Source organism: Seriola lalandi, unplaced genomic scaffold, assembly GCF_002814215.2.
Source record: "Seriola lalandi dorsalis isolate HSWRI2012SDOR001 ecotype SW California unplaced genomic scaffold, Sedor1 jcf7180002054517, whole genome shotgun sequence".
Classification (NCBI taxonomy): domain Eukaryota; kingdom Metazoa; phylum Chordata; class Actinopteri; order Carangiformes; family Carangidae; genus Seriola; species Seriola lalandi.
Genome location: NW_019525070.1, coordinates 1,540,057 through 1,564,778, shown reverse-complemented (window position 1 = coordinate 1,564,778; position 24,722 = coordinate 1,540,057). Strand labels below are relative to the sequence as shown.

The following is a 24,722-nucleotide window of genomic DNA, read 5'->3' as shown; positions in this document are numbered from 1 at the left end:
CTATTAAAGTGTTGCCAGTAAGACAAATGCAGAACATATGCCTCAAACGTCCGCCCTACCCGGTGCATACACAAACCTTACAGTTGTCTATTCCTAGCCAGTTCGTGTTAAAATAACTTACACAAAAGCAGACAGGCAAAGGGAATTTGCAGTTCAACGTTAATATAGAAAAAGCAGTGTACCCAACAAGCTAGGTTGGGATGACAAAAACCACCCTAAAAGAGAAATTGTGATGAACACATCACCAAACCTTTCAAAACATGTGCATCGTCTGCTCTGAAATGGAAATAAGTAATCTGTGGGAGCTACAGCCTCCTGTCATTCAACAGGAAACCTCCACTCCCCACAGAGCAGCAAGGATTATCCTCTGTGCCTCACAATTCTGGTTCAAAATCATAGCCCGCGTCAACTGTCAAGACATGTTATCATAAAGTGTGTGTGTGTGTGTGTGTGTGTGTGTGTGTGTGTGTGTATATGTGTTCACTGAGTGATGTCTGTGCCAGGCCTTGTTTGCACTAAGTAATCATTCAGTTTATTTCTAATATACAATATATTGGACATGAAATGTATCAGACTGAATCCTTGATGGGACAGACAGACCTCAACACTTTGTGATCAGCTGTTTTGGGGAGTTTGTCACCAATGTCACAATCATGCATTCACCCTTCTCAAAGTCAAACTGCAAGTCTCTCTCAATGCTGACAGGACACCTTCAGACAGCAAAGTACTCACAGCACACAGCCAGGTGGTGAGGAGGCCTCACTCCAACAGTACTGCTTGCAGCTCTGCCACGGCTGAGAAAGACCATATGTCTCTTCCCTTTGGAGTCTGTCCATGCCTGGGACTGCCAAGCCGTTAGGCCTAACCCACATATGTGTCTTAATACTGTTAAGCACTAGGTCCTCAGGGGGTTAAGACACTGCTGTAATTCAGATAGTGAACCACTGCGTGTTCTGTATTTGTGAACAACAAAGAAATGGCCACAGGAAGGTTCACAGGGTGGTGGTATTCACCAAGGACTTACACCTTTCTTACACAGGTAAGTTTGCTTCCCTATGACAATGAACTTAATCAGCTAATCCCTATGCAGACAGACTATGAATTAGACACAGTCTGAACCCATAGTGCTCTTTAAATAGGCACACAGCTACAGCTATGATTTGCCAATCACAGAAGCCAGCGTTCTTTGTTGTCATTTCAAAAAGATTGACAAACCATAAACTAACATTGTACCCTAATACGTAAAGCTGGAATAATTAAAGTAATCATTCTTAACCTGCTAAGTAATATGTAGAAGATGAGGTAATATATTTGTCACGGGATAGTCGTTAGCTTGTCGTGTGTGGCCAGGCCAATCTTCCAATAATAACTGTAAATCGTCCTCATGTGACCCCTTGCGCCTGAAGATTAGCATAATACTTAGCTACTACATTGTGCTGCCATTCGCTCTAAAAATAAAGCGTGAAGTAAACGAGCCGATTTGCCAAAATCACAGAAAAAAACTTGTACAGAGCGTTTTTCTCGAACTCTAGCCTAGTGGGAGCAGCTGGTGAGCTTCTAGTGTTTCCGCTTACCGTTCTCATGGAAACATTTTACCCAATCAGAGACGACATAGCTGGAGGCTTTGGAAAAAGAAGCCAATCGGAGGGTCTGTTGTTTAACAGTCGATCGGTTTGAAACGGCAAAGCAAGCGTTTTCCAACTGAAGAATAACTTGGGGGAGCAGAGGAGTGTGACAGTCTGTATAGACAGATATAGACATAACAGGTAAAAACCTCCGAATGCAGCTTGGTTATAAATTAGTAGAGGCTGTGAACCAGAACTAACTACTCGCTTCAAACAGTGTAGTCTTTCTGATTTGCAGCAGCCACGAAGGAAAGGTGTGTGTGTTTTTTTTTTTTTTTTTACAGATTTAAGGTTAGCTATGACATAATTACCAAACTTCACTTGTCTAACGCTGCCAGAAACCGTTAACTGCAGGAAAAGTTACCATCGCTTGTATTATCGTGTGTTTAAGGCTGTTAAAACATACGGTTTGTTACGTATATTTAGTTACATTTCGCTGATTAAAGAGACAGTCAAAAACCACTTACTTGTCAAGACTAGATTTTCCCAGAGAAGCTAATGACACTTTAAAACACACTTCCAGATTTGCATAACTTTTACTCTAATTGTAAAAATACAACAAAAAAAAAAAATGAACAGGCCAGGTGGATTATAGATCTGGGGGTCTAGATGTGAAAGATCACTCTGTATTGTATGTATGTGTAAGTTTCCCATCAGTGCCAAATTGAAAGCAAATTTTAGGCTTTTTATCTTATCTCGTATTTTGTAGTTTAGTCCCACCTATGTTCTGTGTATATATACAGAAACTTGTTATGTTGAAACTAGCTGCAGAATTTGGTCCTAAGCCACTTTGTACAAAAGACAAGAAGTATACAGTAGAAACTATACACTGGATAACATATGACATTTTTAGCTCATGCTTGATAGTTTATCATTAAACTATCACCTTTCCAACTATCTAGATGTCCTCAGACGAAGAAGAGCCAACCAGCCCTGTTCTGCCCAAGGACTCAGATCAAGGCAGCTCTGTGTCCTCTGAGCTTCAGGTGATTAAAAAAAAACACTTTCAATGTATGTGCTCCATTTGCTCCAGTGATATAACTCAGATCTGGGAATATAGTCACTATATCAATCAGTCAAACACATTTTAAACGTACACCCAGTTTAAATTTTTTGTCCAAACCACTTATTTGGAAGTGAAGGCAAAGGTAAACACACATGAACTGTCTATCAGAATTGCCCATTGCACTGTAAAACTAAATGTACGGTTATTTTAAGTATAAGTGAACTGAAGTTGAACCCAAAGGTTGCTTTGACAAATTGATGTTTTCAGCAGGCGGTTTGGATCGTAATTTTAACATCATATAGTTTTCACCTCCTAGTAAGTGATTTAGATGATATTTTATAAACTGGGAACTTGTTAAGTTGCATGTGTTGATCACTCTAGTAGACTCCACTGTAAAGGTGTGTACAACATCTGTGCATGTCAAAATTAAAGATGACGATGACTGAAATTGTATTATAACCAATAGGAACGATGGGTACAAAAGTAAGAAACTATGAAACTGTTTAAAAAAAAAAAAAAATCTACATATCATAGATATCTTCTTTTTTTTTTACTATTTATGGATCGACAGGATGAGTATGAGGAGCTCCTCCGCTATGCTGTGGTCGCCCCTAAGCTTGACACACTCACCAGTGCTTACTTGCAGCGGTTGAGCACCTCACATCTGTTTGCAGAGGGCCGGAGTTCCCAGAGAAAAGATGAAACAAAATCACAGCGCCCAGCAGGTATCATTGGTTCCTCTTGTATGCAGGCAACATTCATACACACACATTTCACTAAGCCTTTCTGACAGAAACACAACTTGAGCCCTTCCAGACACTGCCCCCATCAAATGATCAGCTGTCAAAAAGGATTTGGCATCACAACATGAAAAAAGATGCAGTGTCTGTTTATCAGCCTCATATTTTCTGCTTGTAAACCAGCCTAGTCAAGATGCATATGATATCAGTCTGTCAGATTCTAGCCCCTATCTCTTTCCCCTACGATGCCCACATCTTAAACAGTCTATCAGTTTCCCCCCTAGCTCTAGCTCCAGCTGCAGCTCTCATTGGAGGTTTAGTGCTTTAACTGTCACGGAGTAGTGCACAGGGATGTAGAGAGCAGACGGGCTGATTGGTAATGATCTCCTGGCACTCTGCCTGTACTGCTCTTTAGAGTGTAGGCTCTTCTCTTCCCCCTGCAGTATTTAATTAAGATATTGACATAAATGCATTCCTGGATGAGGACCATGCTTGTCTTATTCAGCATTCTTGCCCTCACCTTTTCTGTTCTTAAACTGTCCTTTGTTTTCCAATATTTTACTTCACTCATTTCTTCCATTGCAAATTGTAGCAACATTTCCTTTTTTATCTATTTAGCATTGTGCCTCTCTCACTGACTTCCCTCCCTCATCTCTCCTGTCTTCTGTCAGATGCTGCCACTGAAGCTAAAGATGGGAGGCATTCTAGCAGGAGTGTGAGATCATCACAGGCCTCCCCTTTGATTGTTGAGCCCACCACACACTCAAGAGCCTCTCATGGTAAAATGAATGAAAATGACAAAGAAGCAAAATGGTTGTGTGATATCTAATTGTATATTAATTTTTCTTAATTTCAAATAAGATTAGAAATACCAAGACCATCAAGTTGCAGTGTTGCTTCATTTTTTTAGTGATAATCTGTCTTGTCTGTGGGTCTGTGGGGTTTTTTTGCCATCCAGTTGAGGAGGTGGCAGGTCGGGCATCTGGCAGGGCATCAGTGCTCTCAGACAGGTTGCAGACGGTGTCTGAGAGGTCCAGGCCAAACAGCCCAGACCCACTGGAGTCCGCTGTGGCAGAGATGTTTATTTCAGAGAAGAACATAAGCAAGATGGAGAATATTCTAGACACGTGGAGCAACAGTCTAAAGGTTGGTCTGTTTCCTCATGTAGAACTGTCCTTTCATAATCAATCAGTTTACCAGCTCTTATTTGCTGTCTGCTTGAGAGCTGACCATAAATAATGTTGTGTGGCTTTATATAAGGCTCTGACACGGCTGAATAATAACTTCTTTAACATGCTGTATATACAAATATCAAAATAGCAGGGAAGTGTTTTGAGATTCATCAGTTCACTGCAAAATAAGGCAGAGCTGGCAGATTTATTCTTGATAAATTGAAATAATGAAACTGAATTGTTTTACAGTGAAAACAATTATTTTAATCTTAATTAAGATTTGTTAGTGTTCAAATCTGTGGTACAATGACAACAGAGCATTAATTAATTCTTTGAAGAGCAATCTAGAAAGCAAAACATTGAATTAAGCTTTATCTGGCATATACTGTACATTTTACTTTTATAGTGATTAATTTACAAAAAACTTACAGAAAAATAGAGTATGGTGGAAAAAGCAAGCATTTTGTAAAAAAAAAAAAAGAAAAAAAAAAAGCCTTTTACTCTATGTCAGTGGTTCCCAACCTATTCCTACTCATTACCCACTTGAAAATCTCAACAACGTTGGTGGCCCACATCCAGCACTGTAACAATATGGAGCCCAAATAGTTCGTTCTCAGAGCACTTTCTATTTTAGTGATCATGATCAAACATTCACAACTCAAGCAGGGGAAGCTCAATTTTGCTTTTTTGTTTGACAGTGGAGAGATCACTTGTCGATTCACCAGATGTCTCTTGACTCTCTTTCCTTTTAACTCTTCCTGTTACTAACCAGCTATCCATTTTTGATATTCCAGTTTTTGCTATGGATGTAATCTTTTAGCACACAATCAGACTGAGATAGTGACAACATAAAAGTTCCTGTCATTGGCTTATCACAGTGATTAATACCTTAATACCAGAAGAAAAAACAATGAAAGAAGTTTTCAAAAATGTTCAATGTTTTTAAAGATCTTATTATTTTATACATATATATTTTTGCAAATGATTTGTCAGCCCATTTGCAAAACCTTCACGAGCCACAGGTTGGAAACTGCTCCTCTATGTTAATCTCACTGACACTGCATGTTTCAGATTATATATAATTATAAAAATGCATAAATGGGTGAATTAAATCAGCATATTAGGTTCATATTGACACTTCCCAAACTCATGTAATTAGAAAGTTAGAATGAGATGGATTCAATACAAGAAATACTGCAGAGCATGTATGTGCACAGTGGTGAGAAAGTGATCAGAAATTATAAAAGGGAATGTAAAGTGTTTGAGTCTCTTCGAATTGGATGACAGCTCTATTCTTCCTGGAACCAGTGACCTTTTAATTGTGTCCGCCAGAGGAATGATTTTGGAGGAAGTGGGTGGCTTCAGTGGGTGTCCTTCCTGCCCTTCTCTCCTGATGTTGTACAACTCATTCATGGAGGGCAGATGACAACCAATCACCTGCTAAGCAGTGCCGATAAAAGAGTAGAGTTCGACCAGGGAAAAGGCAGTAGAGGACCATGGACTGTGACTGATGCTGAGACTCTTTCAGGGTTGGTTGCAGGAAGAAAATCTCTTGTTTTACCTTCCATATAAGACAAACTTGTTTACATTTGTTGGTGCTGGTTGTGTTTGACTCTGTAGAGATTTAGCTATGATCACAATTTTACCATTTAACTCTAAGGCCAAATTTATTTTATCGTTCTGCATTGCGGTGTTGTGGAGGCTGCAGGTGGAAGCCTGTTCTAGACCTCTGAATCCACCAGAGGTGTGCTTCCTCAAAAAATGTAAATGCACATCAGAACTGTAAATCAAATCCAAGCCAGGGCATTGTTAGATGTCTCCAGAAATGAATCCAATAAAACAAGAGAGGAAATCTGCCAGGTTCATAGTTTTCTCTTGCTGTCAGTGACAAACCCTCTGACACATTTGTTCATCCAATTTAAAAGAAGGCATGTGTGCATTTGTCCATGTTTAGTAAAGTAGGATAATGAACACACCGTGATAGTCCCACCCTCTATTCCCTAATTAGTCAAATGTGCTGGTGGAGCTACGGAAGTGGAAGCTGGCCTTTGTGGAGCAACACAAGCTGGAGATGAGGAAAGAGAAGGAGAGGTATGCAGCCCAGACAGCTGGCCTGAAGTCAGAGCTAGACAGCCTGAAGGGGCTGCTACACACCTATGAGACTTCCAACCACAGGAAAGATGAGGTGACTACATGTGTATTTCTTTGTTTTTTTCCAGTACATAATGTGGGTGATTTGACTAATTTCCAAACTGAGATTTTATTTCCATTATTGTTAAGTTTTAGTGTAGGACTGGGTGGGCTTAATCCATGTGTTAGACCCATACCTCTATCTTTTGCTCATTTGCTTATGTACATTTAGCACTTGAAAGAAAAAGATGAGGAAAAACCATGTCTGCTTTTAGACTGTCAAGCTTGTTTGTGTGCTGCTTCCTCCCTCAGGTGATCGTGAACCTGAGCCAGGTGTTGGATAGGCAAAAAGAAAAGCTTGAAAAGATGAAGGCCTTCACCCACTGGAGGCTTCAGCACACTGAGGCCAAAGAAGAGGTACATAGATGACATTGTGGTGTCTCCCACGGGTTTTACAACTATTTGTGGTGATATTTACAGTGGGGGCGAGTGTCTTCATGGGCGTATATTGTCTGTCTTCGGTATGATTTAAAGCTTTCAACTCTCACATCTTGCATAACACACTTGTCTGTCTTTTCGCCTCCTACACTAAGAAAATGTACAGAGATGCTTCCTAGTTTAGTAAACTGACTCAGAAGAAAAACCTACTGTCGTGCTGCATGAACTGGATATGAAAAAAAAGTGGGATAAAATATTTGTTTGTGTGGGGCTAATCCATTTTGGTGAGCCCCCAATCACATAGTATAGTTTGTTTTTCTTTTTTTTAATTATCATTTATGATTATTTTTTCATTAATGGATGTAACATTACTAGGTGAATGTATCTTAACATTTCTACATTACTACAGTTTAATAGTTTATGCAAATGATTAGTCTCTGCATGCTTCACAGACCCAACAATGACTATGCACTATGTCACTGCCCACTGAACATGCATATGCCACATTTGCACCAATATCTCCTTTCACAAAATTTAAATCATAAAATTTTGTCAGTGCACTGATGAACTGATGATGATCCTTTTTAACCATATTACATATCAAACTAAGAAGAGCATAAAATGCCAATGAAAGTTGTTTTTTTTTTTGTTTTTTTTTATCAAAATAGCTGTTTATGCCATTTCTTTAAAATGGAAAATTAAGTAGATGACTCATATTTTTGGCTAAACCGTGACACAGGAAACGTACCATGAGAAAATGTATTGCACCTGCACAGGAATGAATTATGGGTGTAATTATTTCCTTGTGAATATTTTCATGGTCTTGTGGTTCCCTGCCAGGCTCATGCTGCTCAGGTAGCACAGCAGCACTACAATCTGCAGCTGAAGAAGAAGGTGTGGTTAGGCTGGCACTCTCTGGTCCAAAAACACTGGAAGGTCAAGGTGGAGCGGGCTTGCCGTGCAAGGGCTGAGGAGGTCTGTGCAAACCTGTCCACAGAGTATGAGGCCAAGCTGGCAGAGGTAAATAAAGGAGGGGAAGGACCTGCATGTGAAACTGTGTGTGTATGGTGATGCTGCATTGCTGAATTCATACTTAAGACTACTTCATTCAATGTGTTTTACCATACGTATCAAAGCAGTCTGTGGTCATTGTACATTTACAGCCGGGCTGAGTCATGTCAACTGGACCAAAGCACCACTAGTTACCATGATTATGTTAGTTTCTTACATAGCTAAATGTATTTATTTGCAGGTTTATTCAGTGCATTGTTATAAATGCATACAATTTGAACAGCCACATTAAACTCGATTAATAGTTTGCAGTGAAATCACCATAGAGCAAGTACAAATAAAAAGGGATAATTATGGATAACCGTTTTACTGATGGTGTTATGGATGTATATCGAGGGCGCAACACAAAGGCCGGAGATTGAAAGCAAGAAAATGAGCTCCACCAGGTGGTGTTGTCAGTATTATATAAACTGATAAATGACTGATTCTTTCTGTCTCCACAGCATTGTGAGGCTATAGAGAAGGCTCAGGCAGAGATTCAGAGACTACGACTAGAGCGAGAGCGCTATGAGGAATCCATGAAGAAAGCCTTCATGAGGGGCGTATGTGCTCTCAACATGGAGGCTCTCAGCATGTTTCACACTGCGGAGGGACGGCCGGAGCAAACACCAGTTCATGATCAGCATGGTCTGTAACAGAAAGACCACACATACCTATTTTTAGAGAATATCCATCTTTTTTAACAACCAGCACACAAAAGCTCTAAATCACGAGCCCCATAACTACATAAAAAGGCTCTATACAGCAAACCTTAAAGGTATTGTTACCTTGTGTAAGTGCTGTATTGATTCAGCGCAGCTATCAAGACAGAAACTAACAGACAAAAAAGACAGAAACACCATTCCTCCAATAGAGTGCAGCCTTGTGCTATTGACAGATGTGTAGATTTATGAATGAGTGGAGTGGATGGGGGTCTTTGTTCTTTTCTTGAAGTCATTCACTGACTCATCTAATGGAATGATGAGTCACAGGTTATAACCTGGATGTGGCACTGAAAGATTGGCTGGATTTCTTTGAACAAGTTACTTTTCTCTCTTATCAATAAAAGATTGATATAAGGTCATATTTGGGCTATTTTTAAGCACATACTTGACAGGATTTATGAATCATTAATGATAAGTCACCTTTTTAATATACCAGAGCAGGAAGTGTAGATGGCACTTACTTCTGTTACTCATTCAGTTTAAAAATAGCACTATTAACATATCTTCAAACAAGCAAGAGACAGTGAAGATATTGACATTGCAACTCATAATTAATCACATGTAATATTGTTTTTAATCATTAGTGTTGACAGTGAGTCAAGTGAATTGAAATTCTTCAACCAAAAGGAAACTTTTCATTCACAGGATGCCGGTCATCAAGAGTTGTTTCAGAACATTAGTCCAACACTCAGAGTAGTTTTCTGTAACTATATAGATCAAGAATATATTGTGCCAGAGCCTGACTCAGTTAATATACGTTTGTCCTTTCTATAGATCCTCTGCCTGCCCAGGATGAGCCTAGCTCTGCTACAATGGCTCAACTTCAACCGTATCCTATCTCTTCCACACGGTTCAGCCCGGTCCACTTTGACCGCCCAGACCCCCCCTCCCACAGTGAAGCAGAGGATGTGGTGAGACACTGACAATGTTTAATGAAAACATACAGCACATTTATTTACACACCATAATTCTTCCATGTCATAGTTCAGCCTCTTCTCGAATATCTCATTGGATCCGTTAAATCCATAATCAATTTTTTTAAGGTAATAGGTCCCCGAATTTGAATTTTGAATATGCTGTTGTATTTGTATAATTTTCTTGTTCCCCTATTTATTTACCTTCTATTACCATAAATGTTGTTCTTTTTGAGTAAATCTGTTTTCTGCACTGTGACTCACTTCCTCTAAATCCCACTCCTGTTACTGTTCGCACTGACTACCTTTTCTTCAGGTGGGCTCTGGTGCCTCCGTGTCCAGGGCAGAAGTACTCCCTCCCACGACGGTAGTGCACAGCTCACTCCCACTTGGGGGCATTGCAAGTTCCAACAAACAGGTTAGCATTAGACATGTAGATATGCTCTGGTACAAGGGCCTCTGTCCACCTTCATAACAGCTATGTGTAACTATGATCGTAATTAAATCATATATTATTTGGTCTCTACTACATCACATTTATACGTGAGTGTTCGTTGTTTCAGGTCACTGGTCGTGCCGTCACAGCCAGTCAACAAAAACCCTCAAAGACTGTAACTGCTCGTGTCACAGCACGACCTGATGTGGGTAAGGCTGCACGCAACAACCTCCAGGTGATGGGTGTGGCTCCACCCATGAGCTCTGTGATAATTGAACGCCATCATCCTGTTACACAGGTATTGGACCGTGTGCATCACCACTAACAATGGCTGTGTTTTATTATGAGTACACCTTTAGCTGTGTGAAACTGAAAAAGAACATCAACATTTTCTTTCTTTCTTTCTTCTTTTTTTTTCTCTCTCATTCTTTCAAGCTCACCCTCGGTCAGGCCACGGCTGCTAAATATCCTCGTTCCTCCCAACAAGGCCAAGGCTCCACCGGAGGCAGAGGCTCTTCCAAAACACACACCAGCACGTGCCATGTACACTCCATCAAAGTAGTTGACTGACCACACACATGCACACGCATATCTCTCAGAAAATCTTGCTCACCTAGTCTAGATTTAAGATTTAACACATCCTATGCAACAATCCTATAAATAGTTACCTTGGCTTCAGTTTCAAGTCCATTTTATTTTGATATCTTGAAATGACTTTGCCCTTGCGCTCTGCATTTGAAGTGAACATTTTATTGCCATTTTTCAACTTCCTTTCATGAATGTGAAATGCGCTCCTGAGCATTAGGATTTCTCTCAGGAAAGTAGACACAGGTGTTTAGAACTGCATGTGTAAATTTTTTAATTATTATTTAATTACTACCAGCTGGACAGTCAAGAATTACAAAATGGACATTTATTTCTATGAAAAAACTTTGACTTTAAATTATGCACAAGTGAGGCTGTACTGTAATGTGTAAAACCACATATTTTAAATATTTGTGCTACTGATGATTTCTACTGAAACCGACCATCCAACAACACAGGTTGTTTACTTTACTAAACCAAAGCCATATGTTAATGATCTGATGCACAATTTTGTTTTCAAAATAAATTATTTTACTGCTAACTTTCTGAACAGATCAGTAGTTGAAAATGATGTGAACATGGAGTTAATTTTGTCTTCATGAAATGCTGCAGCTCTTTTTGCTGGCAGGCACTGCCTCCGTCCGAATCTTATCTGTAAGACAAATGAATATTTCTCTAATAAAATTTTGGCGAACATCCCCAGGTAGCACAGCAAAATATTCATATATTGCTTAGTATAATTATTTTGCAAGGAAAAGAAAAGTTTACTGAATCTACAGAACCTGCAGCTTTTGTGTTCCCTGTGAGGATGAGGCCCTGGTACAGTTCTTTGGCAGGGCTCTTTTGAGCCAACTCCTCCCCGTGGAGCCAGATCAGCAGCATCCTGTTCCCGTGCTCTTGGTAGCTGTGCTGACCTGTGGATAAAAACACAGCACTCGTCAGGAAAACATTTCACCTAGCAAAAATTACTTAAAGATTGCCTCTGTACATTGGAAGATGAAACAGGAAAATTAAAGTTAGTGAGGGATATTAATTTTTTAAAAGTTCCTGTAAATTCATATAGTATTTCAGAGAGTTGCAAAAAGCACAGACAGCCTTTCTGGTCAGTGTGAGGTGTGGCACCTGTCCACTGCTCCTCAATGGCAGACACCTGGTCCTTAGTGAAGCCCCAGTGTTCTGCCAGTCTTTTCCAGTCTCCTGGTTTCAGGAGCTTGTACGCCAGGCGCCAGGCCATCGAACGGAGCTGCCTGGTCCCAAAGCGGTGGTCGAGCTTAAACGTTAGCGGATACTCGCTGTGAACACTCTCATTAAGCTCAGGGTTGGCCTGAAAGGGCAATTAAATCATGTCAGCAGATTGATAAAGGCCACTAGCCTCAGAGAGCACAGGGGAATGGGAAGAGATTATTGGAAAGACACTCACACGCATGATTAGCAATATGAATGCCACAGTTAAACATTTAGAAAATCAAGAAGGGAAGGGGAATCTGGCGTATCCTTAATTAAATTGGTGGTAAATTGGCTGTCAAATATTTCCAGTTGTGAGTTGTTTTTTTTTACCATGGATGCCTTAATAGTATTAGCGAGGACTCGGCTGATCTAGAATTTGACGTTAGGAAATGAATCATCTGTGATGAATTTAATTATTGATTTCAAGGCTTCAAGAATGGATTATGGCACATATGAAAATAGTAAAAGTTACAAACATCATTTCACTATCTCTCACCGTCTTCCAGGCGTAGTATCTCTCTGCTTTGATGATCATGTCCACAATAATCACCTCGTCTGCTCTGGCTGCCGTACCCAGAGCCGTCTTACCCTGCTACTCCAAATTGAACATGTACAACAAAATACACAACTACAATTAGAACTGTAAGATCTAGGATTTTAATTTCTATTTCTTACAGTTTCAATGTAGCATGTTGCTGTTATGCCTTAAATTAGTCATACATTGTGTTTTAACCCTTTAGATGGTCTGATTATGAGATAGAAAGTGTACATGTACACATACGAGAGCAAAATTTGAACTTCCATGGCATCTACACAACATTAGCTCTAAAAATTTGAGTTAGAATTCGTACCCTATCCCGGAGTGTCAGATCCAGCCCGGCTTTAAGAAGCATCTCCACTACTTCTATTCTGGCCAGCTCTGCAGCAAGATGCATAGCAGTCCGGGACCTCTAATAGTTCATAGCACGGGACAGCACAATGCAGCATACATTCACTACTTTAATGTTACGTTGTATGTTGTTTTATTTTACTGTATTAGTAGAGTGATTATACCTTATCGGTGACATTAATGTTGCAGCCAGCATCCAGTAGAGAATGGATGACAGGGATGTGACTGTTCTTCACTGCCAGGTGGAGGGGAGCCGCTAGGTGCTGAGAGCAAAAATATTCTGTTACACAACATGAGCCCAAAAAAGTGAACTGTTATTTTAAAAAATGTGTAAAATTACAATGATGCACATCCAGGCAGCGCGTCGACAGCACGACTTACGTGTATGTGATCTGTGTTGCCAGAACACTTTACTGACAGAGTGTACTACTGCCACCTAGCTTGTGTGCTTACCTGATTCTGAAAGTCAGTAAAGGCTTTGTACTCTAAAACGATTTGGACAATAGATGTGTCTCCTCTTTCTGAAACTGGATGGAGAGCGCTGCATTTGGCCTACAAGAGAGGGAGTTCAGCTGTGTAAGCCTATGTTTAAAAGAAAAATAATTTCATTTACCACATATTATGATTTTGCCTAAAGGTTTTACGCCTCTAATACATTTTATGCCATAGTATCATTAACAGCAGGACACTAGCAGGGATTTATTTATGAGTCACCACAGCACCGTATTGTACCATTGTGAGGATGTCGGGGTCACAGCCAGCCTCCAGCAGGGCCAAGACACATTCTTCCTGTCCGTTGTCTGCAGCCTGGTACAGAGCCGTCTCACCATCCTGCAACACAGAAGCTCTATCTGAAAAATATAGTAGTGGTGCTGGATAACCACAACAGAAGCAGAATATTCCTCTCAGATAGATCACATTTTAAAATGACTTGTTATGCTCACAAAATGTTATGGTTTCAGACCTATAGCTCACCAGACATCAGAAATCAAGCAACCTTTTTTACACAAGAAGTGTGGATGGGCTTCAGTAAATTAATAGCCAATAAATTATTTTTATATTGGTTTATGTTAACATTTTTAACATTTATTTTTTTATTATTATTATTATTATTATCATTTAATAACTGGTAATGACTCTCTTTGTAACATGGATTACTTCCATCATGAAGTACCTTTCCTAGTCAGCAGAATCTCTGGCCAGAAGCACTATTAGTTCAAACCAGAACATAGTTTACCTTGTTATATAATAGTAACCAGTACATGTTTGATACATCTTAATTAATCCAAAGTGGAGCCACCATCAAGCAATGGATTAGCCGCTGAGCACACACTGTCACAAACCAAACCGTGATATAGAGAGGATGTTTCCACTGATTGTCTACCATATTGACTTCATCCCGAGTATCAAAGCTCTGCAGCAGCAGTTGGACGGCGTCCAAGTGGCCGTTGCTGGCAGCTAAGTGCAGGGGCGTGTCACCTCTCTGACAGAAGGGAAGGAGGGAAACAACTGGCATCAAAGAGTGTTTGACTTTGAGCTCGCTTGCAGGTGTGACACAGAGATGTGCGCTCAGGCACATGTGAGCAAAAACAGGCGTATAATGTAAATAGGTGCACCAGAAACACACAAATAAGTCCATACCTTGTTGGGCTTCATGGTGGCCATTTTGTATGGCTCCATCAGCATCTCTAACATTTCCACACACCCATGCTTTGCCGCCAGTGCAAATGCGCGGTGCCCTGACTGAAGTGTAAGAATAACAACCATTTATTTGGAGCGATCACATTTACTGCATCTAATTTGGCTTTTCTAAATAAGTGAATTATACAGTCACTTCATGGAAAACTAGTGTCAAGTTTATACCTGGTCATCTTTGTCTAGTTCTTTCATCTGTAGGTCATTGATAATATACTCAACAATTTCAGTGTGGTTGTTGATAGCAGCGCAGTGCATAATGTTCAGTCCTTCCTGATGTAGAGAAAGTTATAATTTAGAAAACATTTTCTTTTGAATCAAGCCATGTGAATTTAACTGCATTATGTAACAAGAAGAACAAGTGCAGCTGCCCTGAGGTTTAAACAAGATGAGCATGCAAATATTAGATTCAAAATCCAGGATAATCCAGGATAATGAAAATTAATCAACAAGTACCTGAGGAGGAGCAAATTTTTAAGACAAATGGCATCGATTTCTGGGTATTTTTCTGTCACTAAATGAGAAACAGCAGAACAAAGCTCTCTGCTTCTTTACCTCGTTCTCAACCTTGTGTTCAGCCCCAGCCTGCACTAATAATTTCAGGATCTCCAAACTGCCAAACCAGGCAGCCAAATGAATGGGTGCCACGCCATACTGTCAGACACAGAACAAAAAATGGAAAGTTGTGATTACTTGAAAATGACATGTAACCTATTGTCTGTGGCTCAAGTCCTCAGATGTAGGCACCTCAAACCCTCTCACCTTGTCCTTTTGGTCCACCTTGACCCTGCGCTGTAGAAGGAGTTGGACAGCTTCCTTGTTTTTGCCAGCCACTGCATAGTGAAGGGCAGTCCTATTATGCTGAGACAAACAATCCGTATATAATCCATTTAGCAAAGGTTTCACCAAAACCCAAGAAATGATCAGCCTTTGAGTCTGTGTGACGTTATTCAAGACGTTGCAGTGTAATGAGACGCAGAGAAAGAGAGTTTGTCTTTTTAGACCCACCACATTCTTTGCATTGGCGTTGAGTCCTTTTCCAAGAGTCTTCATGGTCTCCACATCATTCCTCTTAGCTGCTTCCATAAACTGCTTCTCTGCATCGAGCACTACACAAAACAGCGGGAGGGAAAGTTTTACACATGACTATTTACAATTATACTATAGTCTTTAATATACTGTACATAACAGCATGTATAGAAAGCTGATGTGTGGTATTTTCAGTGGTATTTGGGTCCACAGGAACGTACTGCAAGCTGAGATGAGTGCGTATCTCTTTTATGTGCTGTGGAGATTGGGTTTCAGCCTTGTGCAAATATAGTGCATTTCTTCTGTCATGCTATTGGCAGTACAGTCATTCCACCACCATTAATAACTAATGATTAACCCCAGCATCAAACAGTACAAACTCAAGGGTTCAGTTCTAAAGAGAACATTTTGCTCCATAATCTTCCAGCCACAGTCTATTTATTTTCCAGCTTTTCTCATTTTGTTGTCGTTGTGTACTCACACATCTCTTTGTTGTCAAAGCTGTTGTCTGTCTCTTTGTCCGAGTGCTTGTTGGTTATGAAGTCAGCAAAGCCCCTCACGGTCTCCTCTGTCACCCACTTTCGAGGGTCCAGATTCTCCTTCGTAGGACAATGCTTCTTGATCATCTCCCTCAAAGCCAAAGCTCTTCTCTCCATTGTGAAGCTCTTTAAATTACCTCTTTGTGTAAATGAAGTGGGCTTGGTCTAAATGTAACAAACACTCTAATGTACGCACTAAACGCAAACCAAACCAACTGCCTGAGTAACTGAAAGCTGAAAAGGCCGTTTTGCTCTGTTCCGTGTTGCTCCTGTCTTCAGACACTCAACAGCAAAACTTGAAATGGAAATGTACTCCTATTTTCCTAATTGCTTGAGGGCTGATCCATGTTTACTTTACTAGCTCACACCCTTGAGAGACTGCTGATAGTACCAGAGTATACTTCACATGACACACTGCGACCTGGGTTACATGACTGGTAGGTGGCATGAGTGTGGCTTCATTTCTTTCATGCATTAAGTGAAATGAAGATGTTATAACAAGTGTTTTTTTAAACTGTAATTTCTATGAACACAGTAGAATATTTACAGAAGATTAACATAAGACTCTAACGGTAGTTTAACTTATTTGTCCAGGGAGGTCTGACTTGTTACACACACAATTTTTTCAGCAATGTGTCACATTCACACAACCTGATGCAATACAGTGTTTCTGCAGTGTGCAGCTCCACCTGGAGAAGTCATTTTTAGGTTAAGCGAAATCAGATTAACAGAGAATGGATGGTATATTAATTGTAAAATAATAATAAAAAAAGAATTCTTTGCAAAATTTGATTTATTGATAGAAGGATTCTCTTATCTTCATTATTAAACATATATCACTGTATTATCACAATAAATACACCTAGAAATTACAGGAAATGTCTGAATAAAATAACTTAGAAGATAAATTATAAATAACACTGGAAGCTAGATTTGAATAAATATCCTAATGTTCCACTTATCATACATTATAATAAAAAAAAACTTAGGCTTATCTTCAGTGAGAAACAGAAAATTTACATGAAACTGGCATTGACGGACAACAAGGTCATTCAAAATCTCTATTAATCTGCCAGATTTAAATAAAAAAATTTGTGTTTGTCATCTTTGTCATTTTGTGCATGGCATATTAGTGCAAATTATTACTTGCTTATATCAGTAAGTCTTAATTACAAGTACAGCTTATTGAGGAGAAAAATTGAATATGGCTTTGAATGAAATGATTGTGAAGACAGTTTGAGTTTATGGAGAGTCCACAGCATGACCGAAACCTGCTCAGTGAGACTGGGGACAGCTGGATTTCATTTCCTGCAGAACGCTTTCCAAGATCCTCCAGATGAGGATGTGTGCATGACCGTCACCTGAAGAACCTGTCAATAGTGTTGTGAGGACCGAAGCCTTTAGCTCTCTTCGAAGGAGGAGAGGAAGGCGAGTCCTTTCTAAAAGTTGTGAAATCAACACAAACAATGACATAATTGTAAAATCAAACTACTTCACCTACAGCACGTGGTATATGCAGAGACCACGTAACCATTTTGTGCAGCAGCAATTTGTGATCAAGCAGTCTCACCTTTTGCTTTTGCCTTTACTTGTTTGCTTCGGCAGCAGATGGCCTCTATCTGTGAACAGGGACAAATGGATAGAAAAAAATCTCAATTTTTTTTCTCTTCTCTGACAAAAAAAAAATGACATCCACTGAGGAGGTACGCAATTGCAGCACTTCTCCTGGGATATAAAGAGTGCAATTTCTGAGGCAGGATTGTTTAAGAGGAAACCAGAGTGCAGTTCATTGTAGGAAATGAATAGGTGAGAAAGTGATTTGGCCATTTCCAAGACCAGGGCAAAGAGAGCCCCATGGGGTGAAATGAGTTGTCTTTTTCTCTGTAGGAATTGATACAGACTTCTCACACAATGTCACTGTCAGTAAATAACAAGGTCATAGGTCACAGACGGATGTCTCCCAAACAGACATTCCTTCTGTTAGCTCCAAACCCGGAGCTTATAGATGTTACTAACAGGACTGTATCTGTCATCAGCAGAGAAACATACAGTACATTGCCGGACTTTAGATCCTTGCTGGAAACACTGACATGCCTCGAAACAAAATGCAGAATTAAGGATTGGAATACAATGAAAAAAAGCAGCCCAGAATGTGTTAAGTGAGGATGGGTCATTTAATACACACACTCACCTATGGCCTTGCTATTTGTATCTGGAGGTGGATTTATGCGAGATGATGTCTGTCCCCCCAGCTCATGTAGGACCTCCTGGTTCAGGCAGAGGTCAACGTGGTGGTTGAAGACAGTGAGGTCATCAGTGTCCTGGGTCAGCTGACACACTGGGCAGATGAACACAGGGCCTTTATCATTACATGACTGAGGCTGTTGCGAGGTCACGGTTTCCTTGTCACCATTGATCAACAAAACCGTTTGAGTGGGATAGTTTTTCAAGCCGTGTTGCCACTGAGGATCGACTCTGTTCGTCTCCAACTCTTCACTGTTCTTCGCCTCTTTAACCTCACACTCCTCCCTCCATTTTTCCAGCACCTTACAACCGTTACGAACAATGTCTAAGTCCAAATCTGACTCTGAGTCCGAATCTGTGCTTCGATTTGGTTTTCCTGAAGATTCGCTGAGACACTGGTCTATATGTCTGTTGAAGACGTTCAAATCAGTCGTCTCCACCTGCCTGAAACACACGGGACAGGTGAGGCTCTCTGACGCTGTGCCACCACAGCCTGATGTGGATGCCTGGGCCTCGACAAAGTCGTTTTCTGGGAGATCTGAGGCTGTACTCTTGTGCCCTTTTGATGATGACTCTACACCCTTTTGAGCATCAGAATCTATGGAATTAATGACAGAAACATTCTCCCCGTGTCCTTCCTCTTGTGTGCTTGACCTCGCTGCCTGGAGTTGCAATCTTTTGGCATGGGCCCTTTGGAAGAAAGACTGTTTGGGTTCCTCACCAGTCTGACCTCCCTCTAACCCCTTCTGCTTGCTCCGCCAGGGAACTTCCTCTTGTTTCTGGCACTTTTGGACTGGGGGAGGACAAGTAAGGGTCCAGGTTTGGAGGGAGTGATTGGTGAGATGCTCTTTCTCAGGGTTTTGGTGCATTCCTTGGATAGAGCCACTGGAGTCTGTCTTGCCTGGCTGAAGAAAGCCAATGATGCTCCTCTGCAGGGGCTTTTTATCATCCGAACTGACAAAAGCAGAAATCCGAACACCTACGAGCACAAAAACAAATTATCTGGAGAAAACTGCAAAATGAATGCCAACTGTGTTATTATTTCCACATGCAGCATGTCACAGATCATTTAGATTTATTTCAAGCTAGTTATATTAATTGTTATGTCAGTTATATTGCTCGATCTAATTACCCATGAGCCTCAGTCTGAGTGGCTGGGGGCTTTCATTTTCTATTTCCGTTTTCAGTAGGTCCTTAGCAACAGCAAAGATCTCATCCACTGTAGCAACAGCACACAGCAGCGTCAGTGCCCTGGTTTTCACCTCAAAGTTCACGTTCTTAAGCTTCAGTGTTACGGTTTTACCCTTCAAGAAGATGAAGAAAATACATTAGGAAAAACAGTTAAGGTCCTTTTGTTTTTGTCAACAACCTCTTAATTACTGTTGTAACCAATGGTACTTTATGGAAGGGACATAAATAGAAGCGATGTAAACCTATACAATCTGTCATATCACTGATTGATTTGTCAGAATGCATTTTGTAACACGCCACAAAGCACCCTCATAGTAATGTGATCATCTCCCAGGGAGACGTTTCCCAGGCTGATAGTAGCCCCTGCTGTCTCCTTAATGGCCTTCCATTTCCTCCTGCTATCAAGGCCACATCGGGACCCAGGCAGGGGGGTGATGGTCGTGCTTTAGCTATCGATTGGAAAAGCAACGAACAGATTGAGGTAATTGTATGAGATTTGGTTGGGAGTCATTGTGATTCTAGGGTGGACTAGAATAAGATGGCATTTCTTTTTTTCCTTTTTCTTACCAAGGACTCCAAGTCCATTTCTTTTCAAATATCCCCTGTGCTTGTTTGCTTTGTTATTTCTCTGAGACAGTCTTTTAGACCTCTAAGGCAAAATCCAGCTGAGCACAGTCTGCTGCAACTACAAAATAAAACCACATGCATGGCTGATGTAACCAGGATAGTGTCTTACATCAAATGTGGTTTTGTGTAAGCCAAAAATGTTCACATTCTAACCTACTTGTGCAGAATATATGCACTTACTGCATAAAGTAACCCACTCTGACATTCTGTACCTTCAGATCTTCTTTCTTCATGTCTTCTGCTAAATCTTCACAGAGCTCCCTGCATAAAGAAAACTGTTCCTCAGCTTTACTCAGTTCTTTAAATGTCCTGTAAAAATAAAAAGGCACAGAAGAAAATGAGTTAAAGTGAAGAGGAGGGACACAAAAAGAATCAATTCAGTTATGTCGGTGTCTATTTATGCCTTATGAAAAACCAACCTTTCTGTGCTCATGCTTTTTCTGTCCTCATGCCTGTATGAAAGCAAAGACAGTGAGTATTGTCTCTTTTTGTCAGTCAGCTATGTTGAGTTTCACTAAACACACAGACATTACCTCGGTATATATGTGGAGCCCAGACCCAGGGAAACCTCCATGAAATGATGCCAGGCTGTCTCTGAGAACAACAGTGACAACAGTGCCATCTGCTGGCCAAGGTGAGAACAGCTACTGATTCCCAGAGCATTGAGCATCTTCTCACTCACTTTCCCGATGCCAGAAACCTGGAGGGATACACAAAAACCTTTTTGACTGTTTTTAAATATTTACAAAGATTTTCCTTCAACCATCTTCTCCCCGTCTGCAGCACATCACTTGTCACTTCACATCACACCTTCCAGCCTTTAATAAAACAAAAACTTATGATTACGTTCTAACATCTTTCCGTAATTATTCAACAGCAACGCCACAAAGGCTCTGTTTATGTTTTAGTTTGAGCAATATGTACTGTACTTTGCGAACTGGAAGACCATGGACGAAGTCCATGACTGCCTCTCTGGTGGAGGGGAGTCTGTACTGGCCGTTGGGCTTGTTCTTGTCACTGCACACCTTGGCAAGCATCATGTTTGGAGCAATTCCTAGGAGAGTGAATAATAGTGTAATTGAAAGATATATTTGTTAATGAACAGCTGGTAAAACATAAGCACAATGTTGATCATAAGTCTAAACAACTAGATTGACATTGCAGACTTTTATTGTTACTGTTGAGCAGTTGTTAATGTAAACAATGAATTAGAGTGAGTAGAATTGCCTATACTATGTATTTTTTAAATGTAGCTTTTATTCAGCGAGAACAGAAGTGGTGAGGGAGAGAGAAGAAAACATAAGCTGAGAATATGCTATAATTCTCCTGTGGAACTCAATTGAAAAAGCAAAATGCTAAACAAAAGCATGGAGGCAATGCATACAAAAGAGATCATTATTACATTAGTATTCATCAGTCACACCAGAGTGGGTTTTCCCCTCACCTGCACTGGCAGTCAGCATGGTCTTCTGCTCAATGCGGAAGCGCATCTCTCTCACAGCCTCCTCCACAGACGTCCCAAACACCTCGAATGCACCACCACCACCAGAGCCCAGCAAGCAGGGAGAGGTGCTCGGGCTGTCCTCAAACAGGACAGGAGACAGGTCTTTCACCTCTGGCAGTGCCTCCTGGGGAAGTTCACTCTGCTCTTCACCTTTAAAGGAAAGAAATGATTTCAGACGGTAATCAGATGGATTACTGGTGTATGAAACAACTTTTTCTGTCATGTTGTCATGTCAACAGTAAAAATGGCAAAAGTTGCAGTTACAAAGAAAAAAACAAAACAAAAAAACCCACAATCCACCACATAAGCATTTTATATTTCCGTATAATTAAGTCATGCCTGTAGCGGTGCTGCTGGCGCGGAAGTGATGTGTACGAGAGGACTCCGGCCAGCTCTGCCTGTGGTCCAGGTGGTCTGTAAAATCCAGATAGGCTTCATCCAGGCTCAATGGCTGGAAGTGAGGGTCATAGTCTGCAAAAATCTCCCGGATCTAACAGAAAGATACAAATTTGTGACCACCAGTTAAAGCAAGTAGTCACATAAAAGGGCTGCATAGCCTTTGCTGTGTCTAGGTGACTTTATCTCTTCGTATGCGTTTGTGTTTTGGCATTGCTCTTACCTCATCACTCACAGCTCTGTATTTATCAAAGTTAGTTGGAACGATGACTAAGTTGGGGCAGAGTTTCTTTGCAATGAACCCAGGCATGGCGGCTCGGACCCCGTACTTCCTGGCATGGTAGTTAGATGTTGACTGTAAAAGAAAGGGTGAGATCTATATAAAACACTTTTACATAAAGAAGCAATCTGGATTTAAGATACAAAACTCTCTTCTGAATACTAAATTTGTTTTGAAGACATCATATAATGTTGGTACTGGTTTAAATATCCATAATCTCTAATTTGACAGTAATGTATTGTGAAATTAATGTATGGTATGAATTATTTAGTAATATATGCATATGAAGACTTATTCGTACTTATTATTTGAGGAAATGTGGTATTGCTGCATTATACTGTGGTTAGGAGATTTATAATGATGTACTGTAAATATTTCAAACATACTGATAATTTTCTATTTTCTATACCCCACCAGCATGCTCATGGATCCTACAGCCATGGGCTTGTCCTTCAGCTCAGGACAGTCTCTCATCTCCACAGCAGCGTAGAAAGCGTCCATGTCCACATGCACAATCACACGGCTTAGATCACGACTCCTCACCAGCGCTGAGGCCACCTTCTCCACCTACACAGAGAGATTTGATCAAAACACTTAAGTAGCATAATGGTTGAAATTCAGCTTCTTCATCTGACAGCACATCATGTTTGTCTGCATAAGTGTTATCTGTATCACCTGAGCTTGTGCTTTCTTTAACTGCTGCTCTGTGATCTGTGCCTTTTGTAGCATCATTTTCTCAATGCGCTGGTTCACCTGCTGCTCTCTCTTCAGCTCATTCTCGTAAAACCTTGATCCCTGCAGGGCAAAGGCAAGGACAATGGAGAGTTACAGATTCTGTAGCACAGATATAATGAAAAGATACAGTAGCACATCTATTTTTTTAGGACTGCATGTCATTACACTGGGGATATGGGACTTTCACACAAGGCTGGACACAATCTGTAAAAGTAGACCTCACATTTCATATTGTCCACAGCACACTAGAGCCTAATTTGCACTTTTCTACACATCCCTTTGTTTAGATTCTTGCTGGTTACACAGGTGAATCAATCACGCCATCCGGACACAGAAGAGACAATTTGTATGTGTATGACTGTGTGTATGACGAATTCCTGGTACTTCACAAAACTAACTGAACAAGTGCCTTTCAGTAGTCAGAGTGTACCTTGGATGACTCCATGATGATCTTGTTAATCTTGTCCCTGTCAAGACCCTCCATACCGGCCTTGTTGTCATTAAGTGCCATTCTGGAGAGGAAGCCCTCTCCTTTAGTGGATGCAATTCCATTTTCCATCCGGAAGAAAAGACCCTTGATGGGAAAACAGCCGTTTGTTTTAAGGCAGTATGGTCCAATTTATAACGAGCTCAGCTTTCAAAAATTAGCCGATAAAGCTATAAGATATCGTAGCAACGTTTCCCATTACATTTGCGCCTTCTCGAGCTAAATAGGAAAAAAAAAACACTGATTCAGAAACTAATCTTTGTACTTTGAGCAAGAACAATCACTCTGAATCAAAGTCTCTCAGCTGTCTAAAGCTTGTGCCCGTACATGTTTTGGGTTTTGAAACCGATGACGAATTTAGCGGCACTTCCGCGTAGTCTCGTTGTTGCCGGAAGGGGCGGGGTTTGCATTGTTTACTTCTGTAAATAAATACATTTTTGAATTTATCATCAAAGGACGTTTTGTACGACTGAATGGGCATTTGAGACAGCACTGTACCATTAAAAGAAGCTTTACAAGATCACCTTTTACCCCTTTTCAAATAAGCTATAACATAAACCAAGTACCCACAGAAAGTGTCTCCAGATCATTTTAGATGCGTGTATTTGCAGTTTATATTAGCCTGGATTTCGAAACTGCCTAGTTCCTTACATTTTGCAATTTAAATTTTGTTTGAAAAAATGGTTTCCTTTAAACTACCTATGATTTTCATAATTAGTTATATCATTTTACCCTCATGTCCCTTACAAGGTAACCTTTTAGACTTGAAATTAGTGGTAATTTCTCCTGATATGAAGCCACATGAACCCTAGACTTAGGCGTTAACAGTGTGTCTAAAGTGCACAGGACACTCCAAGAAAGCGGTCTACTGAAAGATAACTGGGCACAGAAATTACTGTGAAATGTAACCTTTGGCATAGTTTGAAGCATGTCGAGCTAGAGGATTTATAGTAGACCCACAGCTCTACAGAATAAAACTGGGCCAATTGATCATTTCACTCATAACCATATTGCATGAAATTTTGTTTCAACTGCAAAACATTCATAGCATTTAACCC

At 40.4% G+C, this 24,722-nt stretch overlaps 3 protein-coding genes across 4 annotated transcripts; 1 reads left to right on the top strand and 2 right to left on the bottom strand.

Annotated features, from left to right (window-relative positions):
* Nucleotides 1-1,667: 1,667 nt before the first annotated feature.
* On the top strand, nucleotides 1,668-11,520 carry poc5 (POC5 centriolar protein homolog (Chlamydomonas)). 2 transcript variants are annotated; one of them, XM_023413449.2, is made up of 13 exons: nucleotides 1,668-1,766; nucleotides 2,528-2,611; nucleotides 3,203-3,356; nucleotides 4,043-4,150; nucleotides 4,330-4,517; nucleotides 6,552-6,728; nucleotides 6,986-7,090; nucleotides 7,952-8,131; nucleotides 8,626-8,809; nucleotides 9,661-9,797; nucleotides 10,117-10,218; nucleotides 10,364-10,534; nucleotides 10,672-11,520. In XM_023413449.2, the coding sequence occupies exons 2-13, from the start codon at nucleotides 2,528-2,530 to the stop codon at nucleotides 10,804-10,806; spliced, it is 1,725 nt and encodes a 574-aa protein (XP_023269217.1). In that variant the 5' UTR covers nucleotides 1,668-1,766; the 3' UTR covers nucleotides 10,807-11,520. The 2 variants fall into 2 exon arrangements, with proteins under 2 accessions (XP_023269217.1, XP_023269218.1); XM_023413450.2 differs by having other exon boundaries at nucleotides 1,711-1,879.
* ankdd1b (ankyrin repeat and death domain containing 1B) lies at nucleotides 11,071-16,474 on the bottom strand. Its single transcript, XM_023413452.2, has 15 exons — nucleotides 16,143-16,474; nucleotides 15,641-15,741; nucleotides 15,395-15,493; nucleotides 15,188-15,286; nucleotides 14,801-14,905; nucleotides 14,579-14,680; nucleotides 14,322-14,420; nucleotides 13,670-13,768; nucleotides 13,391-13,489; nucleotides 13,102-13,200; nucleotides 12,900-12,998; nucleotides 12,545-12,640; nucleotides 11,944-12,145; nucleotides 11,604-11,735; nucleotides 11,071-11,473 (listed from the first exon to the last, which is right to left on the bottom strand). The coding sequence occupies exons 1-15, from the start codon at nucleotides 16,315-16,317 to the stop codon at nucleotides 11,418-11,420; spliced, it is 1,662 nt and encodes a 553-aa protein (XP_023269220.1). The 5' UTR covers nucleotides 16,318-16,474; the 3' UTR covers nucleotides 11,071-11,417.
* A 514-nt stretch (nucleotides 16,475-16,988) lies between these two features.
* On the bottom strand, nucleotides 16,989-24,383 carry polk (polymerase (DNA directed) kappa). The gene is made up of 14 exons (XM_023413507.2): nucleotides 23,608-24,383; nucleotides 23,118-23,237; nucleotides 22,857-23,009; nucleotides 22,386-22,517; nucleotides 22,106-22,256; nucleotides 21,707-21,916; nucleotides 21,192-21,316; nucleotides 20,796-20,962; nucleotides 20,682-20,714; nucleotides 20,475-20,571; nucleotides 19,577-19,748; nucleotides 18,392-19,423; nucleotides 17,771-17,819; nucleotides 16,989-17,639 (listed from the first exon to the last, which is right to left on the bottom strand). The coding sequence occupies exons 1-14, from the start codon at nucleotides 23,734-23,736 to the stop codon at nucleotides 17,558-17,560; spliced, it is 2,652 nt and encodes an 883-aa protein (XP_023269275.1). The 5' UTR covers nucleotides 23,737-24,383; the 3' UTR covers nucleotides 16,989-17,557.
* Nucleotides 24,384-24,722: the final 339 nt, after the last annotated feature.